General features: G+C 40.7%; 2 protein-coding genes across 2 annotated transcripts in view; both read right to left on the reverse strand.

Moving 5' to 3' along the window:
- Positions 1 to 7,819, reverse strand: part of RAE1 (ribonucleic acid export 1) — a 16,261-nt gene extending 8,442 nt beyond the window's left edge. The window contains exons 1-4 of the mRNA XM_011370181.2: positions 7,626 to 7,819; positions 4,920 to 5,016; positions 4,244 to 4,348; positions 2,460 to 2,552 (exon numbers count right to left, since the gene is read on the reverse strand). Of these exons, the coding sequence (XP_011368483.1) occupies positions 2,460 to 2,552; positions 4,244 to 4,348; positions 4,920 to 5,016; positions 7,626 to 7,804 (474 nt within the window). The 5' untranslated portion in view covers positions 7,805 to 7,819. The remainder of the gene's footprint in view (positions 1 to 2,459; positions 2,553 to 4,243; positions 4,349 to 4,919; positions 5,017 to 7,625) is intronic.
- A 3,439-nt stretch (positions 7,820 to 11,258) lies between these two features.
- SPO11 (SPO11, initiator of meiotic double stranded breaks) overlaps positions 11,259 to 16,443 on the reverse strand; it is an 11,364-nt gene continuing 6,179 nt past the window's right edge. Inside the window, exons 8-12 of the mRNA XM_011370163.1 lie at positions 15,568 to 15,667; positions 15,235 to 15,272; positions 14,232 to 14,308; positions 11,962 to 12,073; positions 11,259 to 11,456 (exon numbers count right to left, since the gene is read on the reverse strand). Of these exons, the coding sequence (XP_011368465.1) occupies positions 11,337 to 11,456; positions 11,962 to 12,073; positions 14,232 to 14,308; positions 15,235 to 15,272; positions 15,568 to 15,667 (447 nt within the window). The 3' untranslated portion in view covers positions 11,259 to 11,336. The remainder of the gene's footprint in view (positions 11,457 to 11,961; positions 12,074 to 14,231; positions 14,309 to 15,234; positions 15,273 to 15,567; positions 15,668 to 16,443) is intronic.

Below are 16,443 nucleotides of genomic sequence, written 5' to 3' on the forward strand. Positions count from 1 at the left end.
AGGCTCAGCCATTCACTATGCCCCCTCAGGCAAGTCTCTTACTGCTTCCTGACAGGCACCATGCTAGTCACTTTAGGTAGATTTAATCCAGCTGTCACTAATTTCCACTATCTGAAATTCTTACTCGTCTGTCCTCAGAGATGATGACTCCCAGGAGCACAGGATCTGCCAACCTTGTCTACTTTGATTCCCACTGTGTCCCCAGTGCTTTGGCATACTAAAGGTGCCTGATAACTACTTGCTGGATTAAATAATACTATTAGCTGTTGCAATTGTTATCATCTCCACTTTATATGTGAGGAGAGGGATGCAGAGAGATTATGCGACTTGTCAAAGTCAAAAAGCTGGAGGAAACAGAGCCAAAATGTGAACCTGCACTGGATGAGACAATGCTCAAAAAGCTACAGGCGTGTGGTTCACTTTCGAGATTCAGCTTGCTTCTTGCCTCTTCGGTGCAGGATTCATGGTGTCCTTCCCAAGCTGTGTATGCTGTGTCCCCTCCCACCCAGCACCAATCACCCTGCTCTCTCCAGACCCAGCTCATGGTGTTAGAACTCTTCATTCCTATGTCTGGCTCCTCCGCCAGATGGGGCACAACATGGAGAAAGGGAACAGGCTCTATTTGTCTTTGTAAATGCCACAGCCACTCACTCGATAACATTTGGGCGGCAGAATTCCTGTATCAGTTAACTCTACTTCTCAGCACACTTTATAAGAAACTTTAGAGTTCTGATCCGTTACCCAATCAGTAGACAGGCAAAACAAATTTAAAATATTTTAAATCTACTGGTGTTGCTACTTTCCCACATGGAAATTAAAACAAGTTGGACCAGTAATAAGTGCATTACTTTTCAAACTGTTTTCATATATCTATCATTACTTTCATAATAACCCAATCAGATACATCAGGAATACATTTTACAGATGACAAAAATGCCGTAGAGAAGCCTATCATAGCTACTAATTAAAAAGGGAGGAACTCTGGTTCCTAAATCATCTCAAAATATTTACAGTCAGTTCTTATTTATAAGCTAAATAAGATTACATAAACATGTGATATGGTTTAAAAATGACAATGTAAAATAAGAATGGTTTGGTGTTTCTCATAAAGTAAACATATACTTACCATACGACCCCCGATCCAACTACCACATAGTTCCCCAAGAGAAAAACTTTTGTTCACAGAAAATCCAGCATACAAACGCTTACAGCAGCATCATTCAGGATGACCAAAACTGGAAGCGACCCCAATGTCCCTGTACTGGTGGACGGTGCACAGACGGGGCAGCATCCATACAACAGAATACGACTTGGCAATAAGGGAGACAAACCTCTGACAGTCACCACGCCCTGGATCGATCTCAAATGCATTCTGCTGAGTGAAAGTGGCCCACACGCAACAGGTTACACCGTGCAGGACTGTTTATATGACATGCTGGTAAAGGCAAAGCCATAGGGCCAGAAAACACATCCGTGGTTTCTAGGGGCCGGGAGGTGAGGCCATGACTACAAAAGGCAGGAGGGAATCGGGGGGCTGATGGATCTGTTCTGTATCTTGACCACAACTCTACGCATTTCTCAAAACTGACACTAAAAAGATCCAATTTTACTATTTGCAATTTTACTCTTATCTCGTAAATCTGGCAAAAAGTCCATGTGAGGACTGGGTGGGGCCTTGAGGCTTAGCTTCCTTTGCACAGAGGTTCACCTATCTGCCTCTGCCTGCCAGCCAGCCCCGTGTTCGCTCGGTCTGCTGGTTCCGCCAGCAGGCAGGAGAGGGGGCATTGAAGGGATGGGCTGTCAGGCTCCCGGCTCCCCCTTTGCAGAGGGGGCGGCCCCTCCACAGCTACAGCTCTCCTGAGGCCCAGGCTCGCCACAGGTACTTCACCTTCCCTGTTGGTTTTTCTGTAAACAGGCCCTTCCTTAAACTCTCCATAATCAACAACAACAGAAAAGAAGGAAGGGAGGAAGGAAGGGAGGGAGGTAGGGAGGAAGGAGGGAGAGCAGGCAAGCTCAGAGACAAATGAACTTGAACGTGTCTGCTTATATTGCTGATGTTCAAAATCTGAAAGGAAAAAAATCGAAAGTCTTCAACTCTCATAAAAGGAAATAATCATTTTCCTTAGTATTTTCTGAGATAGTAAGTTTCTAATTTTAAAACAACATAGCTGAAGGCATACAAAGGTGGGAAAGGCTTCAAGAAATGACCTAATCCTTTGTTAAATAACATGTCAATAAAATAATGGATTTTTATGTGAGAAAAGCTTTCAGAAATTAACTGAAGCTATCACTGACTACATTAGGAATATCAAAAAATTACTACATTTTCATTAAGAAATTTAGACGTCCTACAGTGTGTATGCACACGTTATTTGTGCTCTGGATTATATATAACCAGAGATACATAAATATTCTGAACGCTGATGCAGAAGAAGACGTGAAAGAGAGAAAGGACTTACGTCGCTCCAGCACACCCCCAGCACAGGCCCCGTGTGCATCTGCTGGGCCTTAGGGATCGTCTGCCCACTGTCCTGAACTTCCCAGCAGCGAACCTACAGCGACAAGATGAATTACTGCCAACGCAGAAATTTAGATAAATTACGTGCATTTAACACTTAACAACTAACAGGGTACAATTTAAATATACATGAACTTCTCAGATCAATCTAATTATCTAACTTTAAGAATGATGCAATTGAAAGGTATATGGAAGTAACGACTTTCCTATTTCTAAGCCATTAAAATACGCCAATTCTTTTGCTTAAATCTAAAACGGCAGATAATTTTCACACCATAGCTATGAGCTATATGAGTCTTCTGAAGCAGAATGTCATCCATTACCAGAGAATCAACACGAAAGTGGAAACTCACCTTTCTTCTCTGAATACTGACTTTTTATATTATCTTTTTCCTGATTCTAAAAGTAATGCATTTTAGAGATCCCATACAAGGAAATAAAAGTCGCCTTCATCCCACAACTACAGTTGATAGTTCAGCGTGCTTTCGGTCTTTCTATGCACACACATTTTCTCTAAAAGCCTGGATTATACAGTATCTTCGCTTTTGCAATTTCGGCTTTTCTCACTTGCATTACTTGCCAATAAACATTCTTCTAACATTTTTTAGCAGAGAATCGACTGAAGTCTCTCCAAAAACTACACGCAGACTCCAGAGCTGCTCGAGCACGAGCACCTTCCTCCCCCCACGCTCCCCTCCCCTCGTCTCCTGCCTCGCGGCTGCCTCTCTGTTACAGAAATGTTTCCGAAAACTTTAAAATGGCATTCCACCACACAGGCATACCACGAATGACCATTACTATTAGGTACTATAATTTTCAAAATTTTCCCTGCATGAAGACTTTTTAAAATGAGGCAGCGGCAAGGACCACGGGCCGCAGGCCAGGCTGCGCGGGTCAGCACCCCGGACCTGGCACTTGGATGCAGGACTCTGGCTACGTATTTGGCTTCTCTAAGCCTCACACCCGGCTTAATAAGCTGGAGGTGACGGTGTGTTCAGTGCTTTAGCAGCTGTAGAGATTAATTCGGTTACACACAAGGTACAGAGATCCTCCTCAAGCCCCAGGAGAGGAATCACAGAGACACTGAAGGGTTTCTGATAAGCACTGCCAATCACCCTTCAGAGGAGCTGTACCATTCTACATTCCCACCGGCAGCACACGAAAGGTTTCGGCCTATCCTTGCCGGCACCATGTGTAATCCTTTTAAATTATTTTTTTTGGTTAATTTGATAGGGAAAAAAAGGCTATCACGTCAATTTGTGTTTATTGGATTGAGTGTGGCTAAACGGTTCAGGTTTAATGGGCCACTTGAACTTCTGTGAAGGGCCTTTTATCCTTTGCTGACTTTTCCACCAGTTTTTAATCTTTCTTTTTCGTACACTATAATTTTGTCTTTTTTGTACACAACAGGTTAAGCAAATTGTCTATGCAGAACCTGTGCTACATCTAAAGTTGAAAAAGTTAACTATATGCCTGAAGAACATTTTCGGGATACCCGCAAGGGAAATCTGGGTATACCATCATGGACAGCACCCACGCTCAGCGCCTACTACATCTGATTTGGGAATATGCGTCGAGATACTGAACTACAGCAGGGATTTCTGTAAAAGGGCGGTGAATAAGCCTCAGCTCAGCTTTATTCACTTGGGAAAGAATGGAACCACAAAGAAAGCTAACCTTGTCCAAACCAAGAGACTGGAAGACCATGATTTAAGGAGCACTTACATCGTTAGCCCACGATCCTGCAATAAGAAAGTTCCCCTGCAAGGTTGGTGGGTTAAAAGACAGGCAACCGATGCTATCGTCAGGAGAGGATGTTACTTCAATATCCTGTGGGGGGGAAGTCAACGTTAAAATGTATGTGGCATCACCGCTTCATTCAAAATTGCCTTCTTTCTCACTAAGCACCTCGTACTGGACTTTCCTTGTGCTCAAGAACTAAATCAGACCTTTCTTTGATCAAAAAGGGGAATAATAAATAAGCCAGCGTCAGGACTAGCGTAGCTGGGACTAGAAGGAGCACTCGATGAAGTGCCCGCAACCACGTTTTCCAGATGGTGGCCCAGCAGTTCACTCTTGCCCCGGAGCGCGTGAGCATGGCTATCGCCTCCCCTCCCTCCCCACAGAAACTGATTCGACAGTGTGGGCTGGGCTCTGGGAACCTGCATTTTAACGAGCACCTCGAGTGATTCTGGCGATCGAGAAAGTCAGAGGACTGGAACACTCGTCTAGGGGACACACGGCTTCTGTGCTCCCGTGTTTGAGAAAGTGGCTAGACAAAGTTTCAGAGCTTTCACCCCAAAGTGGGCTCCCAAACTGTCTTGGCTTCTTCCACTGTCACTTCTATGGGAAACGCCAGCCTGCACTTTCTCTACGCAGCCCACAAGGCCCGCGATGCTACCTTCATAGGGTTGTGGTTGTCCGTGGTTGTGCTGCCAAACATGCTGGTCCCACCAGTTCCGAAACCTGAGGTTGTTCCAAACAAACTCATCGTGGCCCTAAAAAACAACAGAAAATGTGAAGGATAGGCCCTCTCTTAAGTAATAAATATCACCGAGAGGCAGTATAAAGCTCACTAAGTCACAAAAGGGAAATAAAGTCTAAATGGCTTGATGCCGGGTATCTTTCTTTGAAGAGCTCTAAATACATGATTAACAGAATATTTTTTTAAAATAAAATTTTCTACTTTAGAATAGTTTTAGATTTATAGAAATCTGTAGAGTTCCCATATACCCCACACCTAGTTTCCTTCCACTTTATATTTGTCACCATTAGTAAACTACCATCGACACTTTACAGCAGAGTACTTCCCCAGTCATCAGCTAGAAAAGAAATCTGTTCATTCTTTGCACAGTTAGAGACCCCGAGCTGAGCACCAGGAACACAACAGTAAACCAGAAGAAGGTACCATTCTTCCAGATTCCCACTTAGTGGGAATTCACTTTCTTCTTACTAATTTCTGCAGGTTGGTTTAGATCAATATCTCTGTATGACGTTACTTAGAAAAGCAAACAGTCTTGGCAGCAATTCAGCAATTTCTTTGTAAGAGAAGTTTAAAAAAGTAATCCACTTTGGTCTGCTTGAGCACCAAAAGGTCTGGTAAAACCAACAAGAATCCTCCCACATTTTTTTCCGAGGCACACAGTCCGGAAGGCCCATCAGGGGCCCTGCCGCTCACCAGTGCTGGGACCCTAATCTCACGAGACCTCATTTTCCTGCTCTGCAAACACAGAGAATATTTAACACGTTCTCCAGGAGAGCTCAGAAGATCAAATCAGGTTATCTGTGTAGAAAGCGCAGCATCCAGCACATAGTGGGTACAATAAACAACTTGCCCTTGAAAGGAGAAAGTCTATATATTTTAACTCCCTGATAACCCACATGTTGATGCCACATCTTCATTCTGTCATAGGTTAAAAAATTTCTCCACTGAGAAGTCTATCATGTCAGTCACCCCTCCCAAAGGAGCCTAGATGTTGAGTGACATACTCACTAACAGGGGAGCATCTCTAAAAAAGACAACATAGAACTGGAAAACTGCTAGGATTTTTGGAAAGGCATTTTAGTTTCCTGAGCTTCGTGAAATTAAGCGCAGACATACTAAATAAAAGCAATAGCTATGAGCACTTACTGTCTCAAAAAACGACTTTGTGAGGACACAGTGCTTGCCAACTACTCCTGCCTTAAATGTTAGCGAGGTACTTGAAACACCAGTTAACTGCATGAGCAGACGAGGCAAGGACAAGGCTACCGGTTTCAGAGTTCAGGAACTAGCTATATGGCTTTGAGCAGGTTATTTAGCGTTGATTTCCTCATCCATAAAAAGTCACTGATGTCTACTTCATGGAGTATGAAAACCAAGTGAGGTCTCACACAGCGCTTGAAACTTCTTTTACTTCCGTTCCTTCCCCTTCCTCAACCATCGAGATGGCAGAGAACACTTCTGCCATTAGGGATGAACTTAGGGAAAGAGCAAGGGTCATTCAAGTACTAACCAGCCTACGTGGACCACACGTTATGAAGAAGACACCTGTCTCCAACCTACCGAATCCCCCCACCCTACTCTCGCTGGCCTTGCTGCACTGCAGCCACCCGGCTCTGCTGGCATCCGCCCTGCCTGTGAACACGGCAAGCTCACCCCTGCCTTGGAGCGTTCCCACCAGCTTTCCTTCAGGCGGGGACTATTCACCCTTCCCCAAGTCTCCAGCTGTCTCAGTTTGAATCTTCAGATCCCAGTTCAAAAGGCGCCTCCTGAAAATTTTTTGAGGTGATGGAGATGTGCTTAACCTGTTCAGTGGTGTTTACTCAGCTGTATCAAACTCTCCAAATTCATCAAAACGTACACTTTCGATGGGTTACAGTAGGTAAGTTACACTTCCATGAAGCTGTTAGACGTATCTTTTTTAACAAGGCCCCTTCCTCAGAGGCGACCCTGCTTTCCTAATGGAACATATCGAACTTTCGATCACATCCCCCCTTTTCTCATATAGCCCCTGCCACAACCTGGAATTTCTTGTTTACAATCCCGTCCCCAGGAGAATGTCAGCTCCTCAAGGCCAGAGAGAGAGGTCTGGGTCCTTCCCTAACGCACAGCACGCCTGGCCCACGGCGGCTGCCATTCGATAGAGACCTGCCTCGGGGAGCTGGGTACACGTGCATCACACACACCTGGCGGAGGAAGACAGAAACAAAGAGAAAGACGCGGTTTGAGAGTTGTGAGTACAACCAAGGGAATGAGGCAGGCAGGCGTGGGAGAGACGAAAAGGGGGCGCCCTTCGGCAGAAAAACGGTCAGGAAAAGTGTCCGAGGAGGTGGCGCGTGTCTGGTAAGAAGCTAGACGTGTAATGGGGAAGGGCACAGGCGACAGACGCTGCCATCAACTCTGTGACCCTTGCCGGTGCCTCGGTTTCCCCGCAAGAGAAACGAGAGGGTTTAGACCCGAGGTGCCTGCTAAGGCCCCTTCCCGCTCCGGCGTCGCTCCTAAGACCCACTAACGCAGCTGGCCAACAGCCGGGCCCGCGCCCAGCACCTGGCTGCGAGGCGTACTCCGCCACGGGCCTCGGCGGCGCCATGGCGGCGGAGCGAGGGCGGGCGGTCCCGGGCCTACCTGAGAGTCGCGCCGCGGAGGGAGGCCGGCTGCGAGGAGCAGGAGGATTCTGGAGCCTGCGAAGCCGCTGCGCCGAGGAAGGGGAGGGGGCGAGAAGCCGCGAACCGGAATCCCGAGAGCCGGGGTCCCGAGACGCCGGCGGAGGAAACCACTTCAAGTACCGTGGAGACAAGGCGCATGCGCCCCGGAGCAACTTCCTGCGTCGCCCGGAAGGCAAGGAAGAGAAAGGCTCCTCCTGCCGCCAGGCGGAGGCACATGCGCAGAAGCCCTATTGACGTCAAGAGGAAGTCCTCGTGCCAGTAGTTTGCGGATTGGTCGAAAGTTCGTGAAGTGGACTGTAAGTCGGCAACCGCCTTGGTAAATCCGCACCCCGAACTGATAGAGGGCAGTGTCTTCTCTAGTGAATTGCAAGTCCATGATCCCCTTCAATCATCACAATGACTCCGTAGAGTAGATATTATTATTATTTACCACTGATAAAACCAAGGCCAGGTGATAGCGCGTCTCAGCCACAGGGGCAGTGAGTAGAAGTTGAATTGGGATGCAAGCAGCCTGCCCCCCAAATCTGACTCAACACCTCCACAGATGACAGATTGTGGCGAGTCATCCCACTTTCTCCCCCTAGAAATGAGAGGGAATCACTACAATCTGTACCCATGGGTATGATTATTGAGCCTTAGATTATGGGTGAAAAATTATTTAAAATAAAAAAATTAAAATTAAGTTTTGGTCATGGCTATCATTGACACTGGTAAATCCTTCTACAATTTCTACACGTGGAGATATTTACGAATGACTGCACAGTTTATATTCCATTTCTAGGTTAGGTAGAAGAGAAGCAATATGTAATTTTGTATGAATTCCTTTTCATTTGAAGCGCTCTTTAATTCTGAAATTTTAATTTAAGTTTTTTAATACATTAAGTTTTTATAAATAGCTCCGTTGCTAAGTAGCCCACATTAAGTGTCGCTTTACAAGGAATTGGGGACATCTAAAGCTGATGACACAAAATGGGTTTCTGTCAAGTCATCAGTCTCACGCAGAAATCCTCAATTTTCCCCACCCTCTTGTTGTGTCTCAGACTCTTTCTTCCCATTCTTTAAAACAATGCCTTGAAAATGTTTTAAAGAAATGTCTTTCGCAAATATTGGGAAGATTTAAGAGCACAGTAGAGCTTCTGCCAGCAGAGGGCGACCTTGGCTTATTTTTACAGGATCGTTTTCTTGGGCTACATACCTTTACTGGCGAACAAAAGCAACAGTACTTTACTACAAAAACATTCTGTTGAAAAAAATTTTTTAATGTACACGTACACGTGGCTTAGCTTTGAAAGCATTTTTTTTCAGCATGACTAAACAGGTATCTACATCGAACAGGTCAACTGAGACAGTCTCATTAAAGGAAGCCATAGGTGGAAATCCTGGAGTGTTTTTTGCCTATTTTGTAGAAAGTGCAATATGATTTTTACCCCATGAAATCATTTCTAAAATCAATTAGCATCATCAATGATGAAAGTTAAATTTCCCAGAAACCTGGGGACATAACAAGAGCTTTTATTTTGCAAAGGTAATTATGAGCCCTCAAGGAAAAAAGATTCTCTGAATGCTTTTTTGTTGCACCCGTTTCTATTCATTCTAATTATAAACAGATTCCAATCCAAATGTTTTTTGTTGATTAAAATTATGAAAATACTTAAAACAAATACAGTAGATGATGGTAGAAGGGATGTCTGTCATCAGGTGCCATTTTAAATAGCTGCCTATTTTACAGTAATCTTTTTTAGAAACAAATCTTAATAGTTAGAATTCTAGATGATTCCCAAATAGCTACTAACATTAATTTTTCATCTGCATATAATAAAGATAATGTATTTTTCTCTTACCATTTTCATTACCCAAATAAAAATTATTTTACATAAGTTTCCAATCATAAACTTGAGATGAATTTAATTATCAAAACCAAATGTATCTGTAAGCCTTTTTCAAATTTATTTTTAAATTTTAATAACATGTAGATTTTTCGTTCCTTCTTATTTTGACAGTATATCCTGATCCAGATATTTTGTGGCTTAACCATATATTTCTCAATTAGTAATTTCTCCTTTATAAAAGTTAGCAAAGTGTAATGATATAATTAGATGTTAAAAGAAGATATATGGTATAAATTCAAAGAAAAAAGTTGATTTATAAAAAATTTTTTCTAGAATTTTTGATAGTCTCACAAGTCAAATTAACAGTATACCAGAATGTTCTCGAAATGAAATATTTAGTTCCAATGTGACCAGAGAACATAACATAATTGTTGACATCACGGGCTTGGCATCAGGGGCCTCGCTTTGACACCTAGCCAACAATAAGAATTGTAGACCTTCCCCACGCAGTGTGCACGCCTGGCCACACATGTGTACCAATGTCATGGTGAAAGTATGAGCTTTGGAGCCAGACTCTGGGTTTAAGTCCCAACTCCACTGCTTAGTAGTTATGTGACCTTGGGAAAGTTTCTTAACCTCTCTGTACTTTTGTTGTCTCGTTCTTAAAATGAGGATGATAAGAAAAGTACCTCGCTTATAGGGCTTCTGTGAAGGTGAATTTAGTTAATGTTAGTAAAGGACCTAGAAAAATATCTGGCACGCAAAGAAAATAAGGTATTTTCTTTTATTATTCTATTACCTTATCTAATAATTACTAGAACACCTTGAGTAGGGCCAGCTTTGGGTACGTACAACCTGTGCTGTCACAGAGGGCCCCATGCTAAGAAGGGCCCATGCTTAGTTTAATTCTCTGTTGCTTTCGTCTTGACATTCTTAATGACTTTTGAACAAGGGACCCTATGCTTCCATTTTGCACTGGAGCCCGCAGCTGGTCTTGTTCTTGAGGTCGACAGTAGTGTTGCTTCCACTCGGCCATGTCGTGGCTGTGGCTTTGGACAAGGAACATCTTCGGTATCCCCACCTGTAAACTTATAGGTCAGAGGGAGACGAGGCTCTTGGGGGAGTTAAATAAAACAATGTGTAAGCAGTGATTGCCAGATATAAGTTCTCAGAAATGCTACCTATTATTATTATGAACATTTATCTTGATAAAATAAGTAAACAACGTTTCTGTGCTTTCCTACAAAAACATATTCTTGCTTTTAATTACAAGAAACTTTTCAGTGCAGTTAAAAGTTTACTGAAAGTACAGAATAAAATCATAAAATTCACCTCTGGAAAAACTAAGATGGGTTTATGAGGGTAAAAGGTCACATCTTTACTGTTACAGAAAGGCCTTATTAAAATCTGAGGTTTCTGTAAATCTTAAAACCGGAGAAGTTTTTTGTTCTATAAACCTAGACTTGAAAAGAATTTAAGTGATCTGAATTTGGGTGAGAACTGATAAAAGCCTTCAGAAATTTTTCAAATAAATCTATTATTAATAAAAACTATTCTCAAAAATAAAATAAAGCACTAAAGGCTATATCAACCCAAATATTTAATCAAAATAAGTTGCACTAATTTTACAAGTGAATTAATGAGGTATGATTCCTATACTATGAAGGCAAAGAAAACATAACTAAGAAAAACTGCTGAACACTATAATTCATTTGCAACCTCTCAAATTTAGACTATTATTGTTTTTGTTCCTAATAAGGTACTTCATGCCTTAATATTAATTGTATTATAGAAAATAATGAGAATCTTCTTGCAATCACAAGATATATTCTGATATATTTTTATATCCATCCTCCAAATTTTAATTTGTTAGGTAAGTATACTCTGGAAAGATAATCTGATGATAGGAAGGTCAAAGCTTGAATTTCTGCCTTCATTTTAGAGTCTGCCATTATTTCCATCTGTCAATAAAAGTAAAATATAGTCATAACAAAGTCCTTTGTTATAGTTCTGTCAACTCGACAAACTAGTAAACTAGACTTATTTTATTTTCCAAAATCAAGGGCAATAGCCTTTAGGGTCAGCTAAGATATTCTAGAGCTGCTACAGCTAAAAATATTAGGGTAATACCCTATGCGGATGCCTTCAATAACTAGGAACGGTCTGGGGTCTTTATAATTTTTATCTTCTTTTTTCCATTTACAAACTATAATAAAGCCATAGACAATGGGTCTATAACTATGATAAGGATAAGAATAAAAATAGATCAGCTCCATCCAGGTGATCTTATTTATTAGCATTCATAATTCAACGTTTCAACACCCATGTACTGCCAAACAACACCCACCTTAGTTGTTGGTTACATAAAATTTCAAGGAGGATATTGTCAAAATATTACGTGAATAGCCACTACTAAAGTAAAAGGCAATAATACATAGAACACTTGAATTTTAAAAGGCAACATACTTCTTTTCTCCAAAATGGTTGGCAAGTAACATAAGGTCTCTTCAGGATACTGTCAAGTTTCTTTTGATCCCGTTTTGTCAGTGGAATTAAAGTATCTTTTGGTATATTTAACCTGGAAAAAAATAGATGAAAAAAATCAGTAAAAACAAAGTTCTCCTATAACTTGAAGGTCACATATATTTCATTTGTATTTATTGTCCTATTTTGAGAAACTCAGAAATAACAGATAAGAAGATTAGAGATCCACCTTTTAAATCCAGAATTTGGGGATTTGGCATGTCCCAGACCAAACAGCAAGTGTTCAAGTTCACAGTAGAAGTCTGTCCTAAGTTGTTTTTGTTCACATCATACTCATGGGACGATGACAAGAAGACAGACATTGGTTCTAAAACAAATGTCAATAGCACTAACATCATATATGTCAACACGGAGGTAACTCCAGAGCTCCACGGTCTTGAAGCAGTGAGCTCCGACATGTGTGGCCAGCAGTGAGGTTCACTGTGGAGTTTTAGGTTCCACTGAGTACTTAATTCTTTATAATTCACTGAGAATTCTCTGGAAGTTAGTCTATCGCTTCTCACTTACACGCACATGTATGCACACACATATACACATATTTATCTAGTTTTAAATTTTAAAAAAGCAGAACATGAGAGGTCTAGGATGTATGGTGTGGGCTAATTTTTGAAATCACAAATCCAGGATTTCCCAGGTGAGTTCTCATTTCACAAAGTCTTTTCCATTGTCCCCATAATTATGACCACTTGCCAGTGGCTGCTCCAGGATAAGGTGACAATTTGATTGACAGGGAGGCCTAGAGGATTTCTCTTCGAGCTGTTTGTGTAGCTACCACGCTGTTTATCTTTTTCTTTTTTTTGTTGTTGTTTTTTTGATTGCACATTTGGAGCGGCTTTTGAGGGCACTAATGGAATTTGAGTTGCAGATCAAGTTTCTCCAAGCCCTCTGCCTTAATAATGATCAGATCATTTGTCCTGAGTTTGTTAGAAATGATATTCATACAAACAGATCAGCCTCAAGAGATTTTGACATAATACTAAACTGAACAAGACTTTGATTCACTAGAGTGTAAATATTCAAAAATCAAAAACTGAAAGTTTTATCTTATGCTCATTTTGTAAGGAACGGCAATCCCCCCAAAGCTGTTCATGTTCCATATGCAGGAAACGAGCACCTGTTCCCAAAGTTTGCTCACTGCTAAGGAAATCTAATAAACGTGTTTAAGTTATTTCTCACTGGCCAATTAAAACAATAATAAGGTACTTTTAAATATCATATTAGCAAGATGAATAAAAGCGATGCTGCCCTATGCTGAGAGACAAGTGGGCTCTTACTCTCCAGGGAAAGCAAAATGATTAACCTATGCAGAGGGCAGTCAAAGCCTTAAAAATGTGCATACCCTTTGACCCAGCTATCCTGGGAATTCAGCCTGTGGGATTAATTAAAGCTGCAGGCAAAGATTCACTTACAAGAAGGTCTGTGGAAGCTCTGCTTTCGGGGACAGAGACGTGGAACCACCCACCTGCCTGGCTTTGGGGGACTGGTTGAATGAACTCTGGTATATCCAGAATTTGAATTTAGTAATATAAGACCTTAAAATGAGGCCATGGAAGAGAAATGTATTTAGTGATATGAAAAAAGCAATCTCACTGTGTTGTATGAGAAAGGGAGATTACAAAATCATATTAGAATATGATTCCATTTTTATGAAAAAGTTATAACTCTGCACAGAAAATAATATACAAGGGTAAAGCTGTTCAACTATAAATTATATTTATCTTGTTACTTAATATTTTTTCTATAATAAACATATACAATAAATTTGCCAAACTTTAGGTTCCCAAACTTTACATAATCTTAAAGTGAGATTTTTTAATAAAATTAAAATTTTTAATTTATGATAAAATTGATTCATATGTTAAATGATGTTGTCAATGATTACCATTTAACTAGATTCAATGTCTTATACTTTCTAAGTATAAAAATTACAAAATATTTTAACTATAAAGGTAAAACAAAAATGTTTTCCAGCTAGCTGAAAGTTCAATTAACCAAATTCATTTGTAAAGTATTTTAGCAGTTGAAATAGAAACATTGACAAATTTAATACATAACTATATAATCCTGAGCCATAATGAACGATGTAAATAAAAATGTTAAGAGCTTTCTCTTATACTGACTTTTGAGGCTTATTGTGACATGTTACAATAAATCATTATTTTAAATATTCTAGTTCTACTAAACCATCTAACCTTTTAATATCAGAAGGGAGGAGACCAAGCCACCTAATAGCTGGAACTGTGAGATTATGGGCTTCAAAAGACATAGACTAAAATAAAGAACAAAAGTATATTAGGGAAGGCACACTTGTTTCTGCAGCCAAATTTTTTTACTCATTAAGAAGTACAAGTACTAAAGAATTCACGCCCCTAGAGCCCACAGAAGCTCCAGGAAATCACCCAGAGCGTCCCTAAGCTAGACTTTCAGTGAGGATTTCTAACACTACTTTGTACTATTTCTGGGTTGATTTTCTATAAAGTAAAACTACAAATAAACCTCTCTGGCCTGCATTTATTATTGTATTCTTGTGATTCTGTATCTTAACGCCTTGCCCCATCATCCTTTCCATCTGCTATAAATATATATGTCTGGGACACTCGAGGTGTGTGCCAGTGGCTCCCAGACTTTACCACCCATCAGAATCACTTGGAGGAGTCACCCCTAGAGATTCGGATTTAATAGATCTGGAGAGGGCCTGAGATTTGCATTTCTAACAAGTTCCCACATGATGCTGATGCTGCTGGTCCAGAAACACACTTTGAGAAACACTGATGTATGGTAGTTGCAGACTCTAGTGGCAAATGGGGTGGTGTTTTCATTTCTCCTTATGGTGGGAGAAAAGGGAATTGGCAGTGTCATAATTCAAGGCTACATATACTTTTCCGAGTATAATTGGTGATCAGACAATGTTGTCACCCTGAAGACCAAGGTTACTTCAACAGTCTGGGAGAGGAGGATAATAATGTCTCTTGTCCACAGCTAATCCCGCTCTGTCATCTGTGGTTGCACTGGGTGTGCTGGAAGCTGGAATCGCAGCCATGGAAACAGACTGGCTCTAGACTAGAACAGTAGCCTCACTGGTACATTTTGGGAGCCCTTTGCTTACCAGGGACCAATAAGTAAATGCAGAAATAACACCAATAAATATAGAATATCTCAATAGTGGAAAAAGGAAAAATACTTGTCTATACTTACCATAGATCCATACTTATAAATGCACATTATTTCTATGCCTGTTAAAAGAAGGTTAACTTTAAAATTAGACTTCTCATATATTACAGGTTAGACAATTTGCACTCTTAAATTATATCTAACATCAGCAAATTTTATTTTTGTGGACATTACTAAGAACTTATGGTTCAGTTAAATATGTCTAAAATAGCGATAAATTACCTCAAATGATTACAGTCATTAATTTTAATCTACTAATTATATTCTTTTAAAATATTGATGGAAATGTTCTAAGAGCAGAACACAGCAACAAATGGTGCAACTATATTTGTTTCAAATAGTCCAGCGATAAATTACCATGTGGATCAGCATCTACAAGAGTGAAAATGGGAATATGAAACGTATCCCACAGCTTCCTGACTAAAAGTCTTGTGTTCAGATCAGGCACTCCCTTCCCCTAAAAGCAAGATTAAAATTATGCATTTTAATTCCAGTAGAATGAAATCGATAAAACTATATCCTCACCTTATTAATAATTTAAGTTAGATTCCCTCACCTTAAATTTCAGGTGATGGAAGACTGGTGTTGACTGTGAAGAAATGAACAATCTGTACAACAGGGTGAAAAAGCCCATATATATTCATACCTTTGACTCAATTATTCCTATCCTAGGCATTAATTCAACAGAAACAAGAATGATAAAAATCCTACATACTTAAAGATGTTCACCACAGTGTTATTGAAAATTACAAAAATACTATAAAGAGCCAAAATAATCTAACGACAGGGACATGGGGAGGCAGCATAGCACATTGGTGACATGTGCCAGGGGAGGGGCCAGATAGCCTGGGCTGCCATCTTGGCTCTGCCACTTTTCAGCAGCACATACCTGGATGAGTCCCCAAACCTCCCTGTGGTTTAGGGCTCTGGAACACCTTATGAGGTTAGTATAGGAATTAAATTAGTAAGTAATCATAAAGCGCTTAGAAGAATACCTGGTTTAAATTTGGGATTTAATAAGCCTAAGTGGTGGGGAAAACATCTCATGATGTCATTAAAACAAAAATCATGTAGAAAGTACTCTAATGAGCATTATGATAGTGTTGAGAGACGAAAGCAGAAAACCGAATGCAGCGTGAAACAGAGCAAGAAGCAGGCAGAGATTAAGAACGGGCTTTCCATCGAACAGCTCTGAGCCTGAATTCCCTCTTTATGAATCATTAGTGGGTGATA

Source organism: Pteropus vampyrus, unplaced genomic scaffold, assembly GCF_000151845.1.
Source record: "Pteropus vampyrus isolate Shadow unplaced genomic scaffold, Pvam_2.0 Scaffold162, whole genome shotgun sequence".
NCBI lineage: Eukaryota > Metazoa > Chordata > Mammalia > Chiroptera > Pteropodidae > Pteropus > Pteropus vampyrus.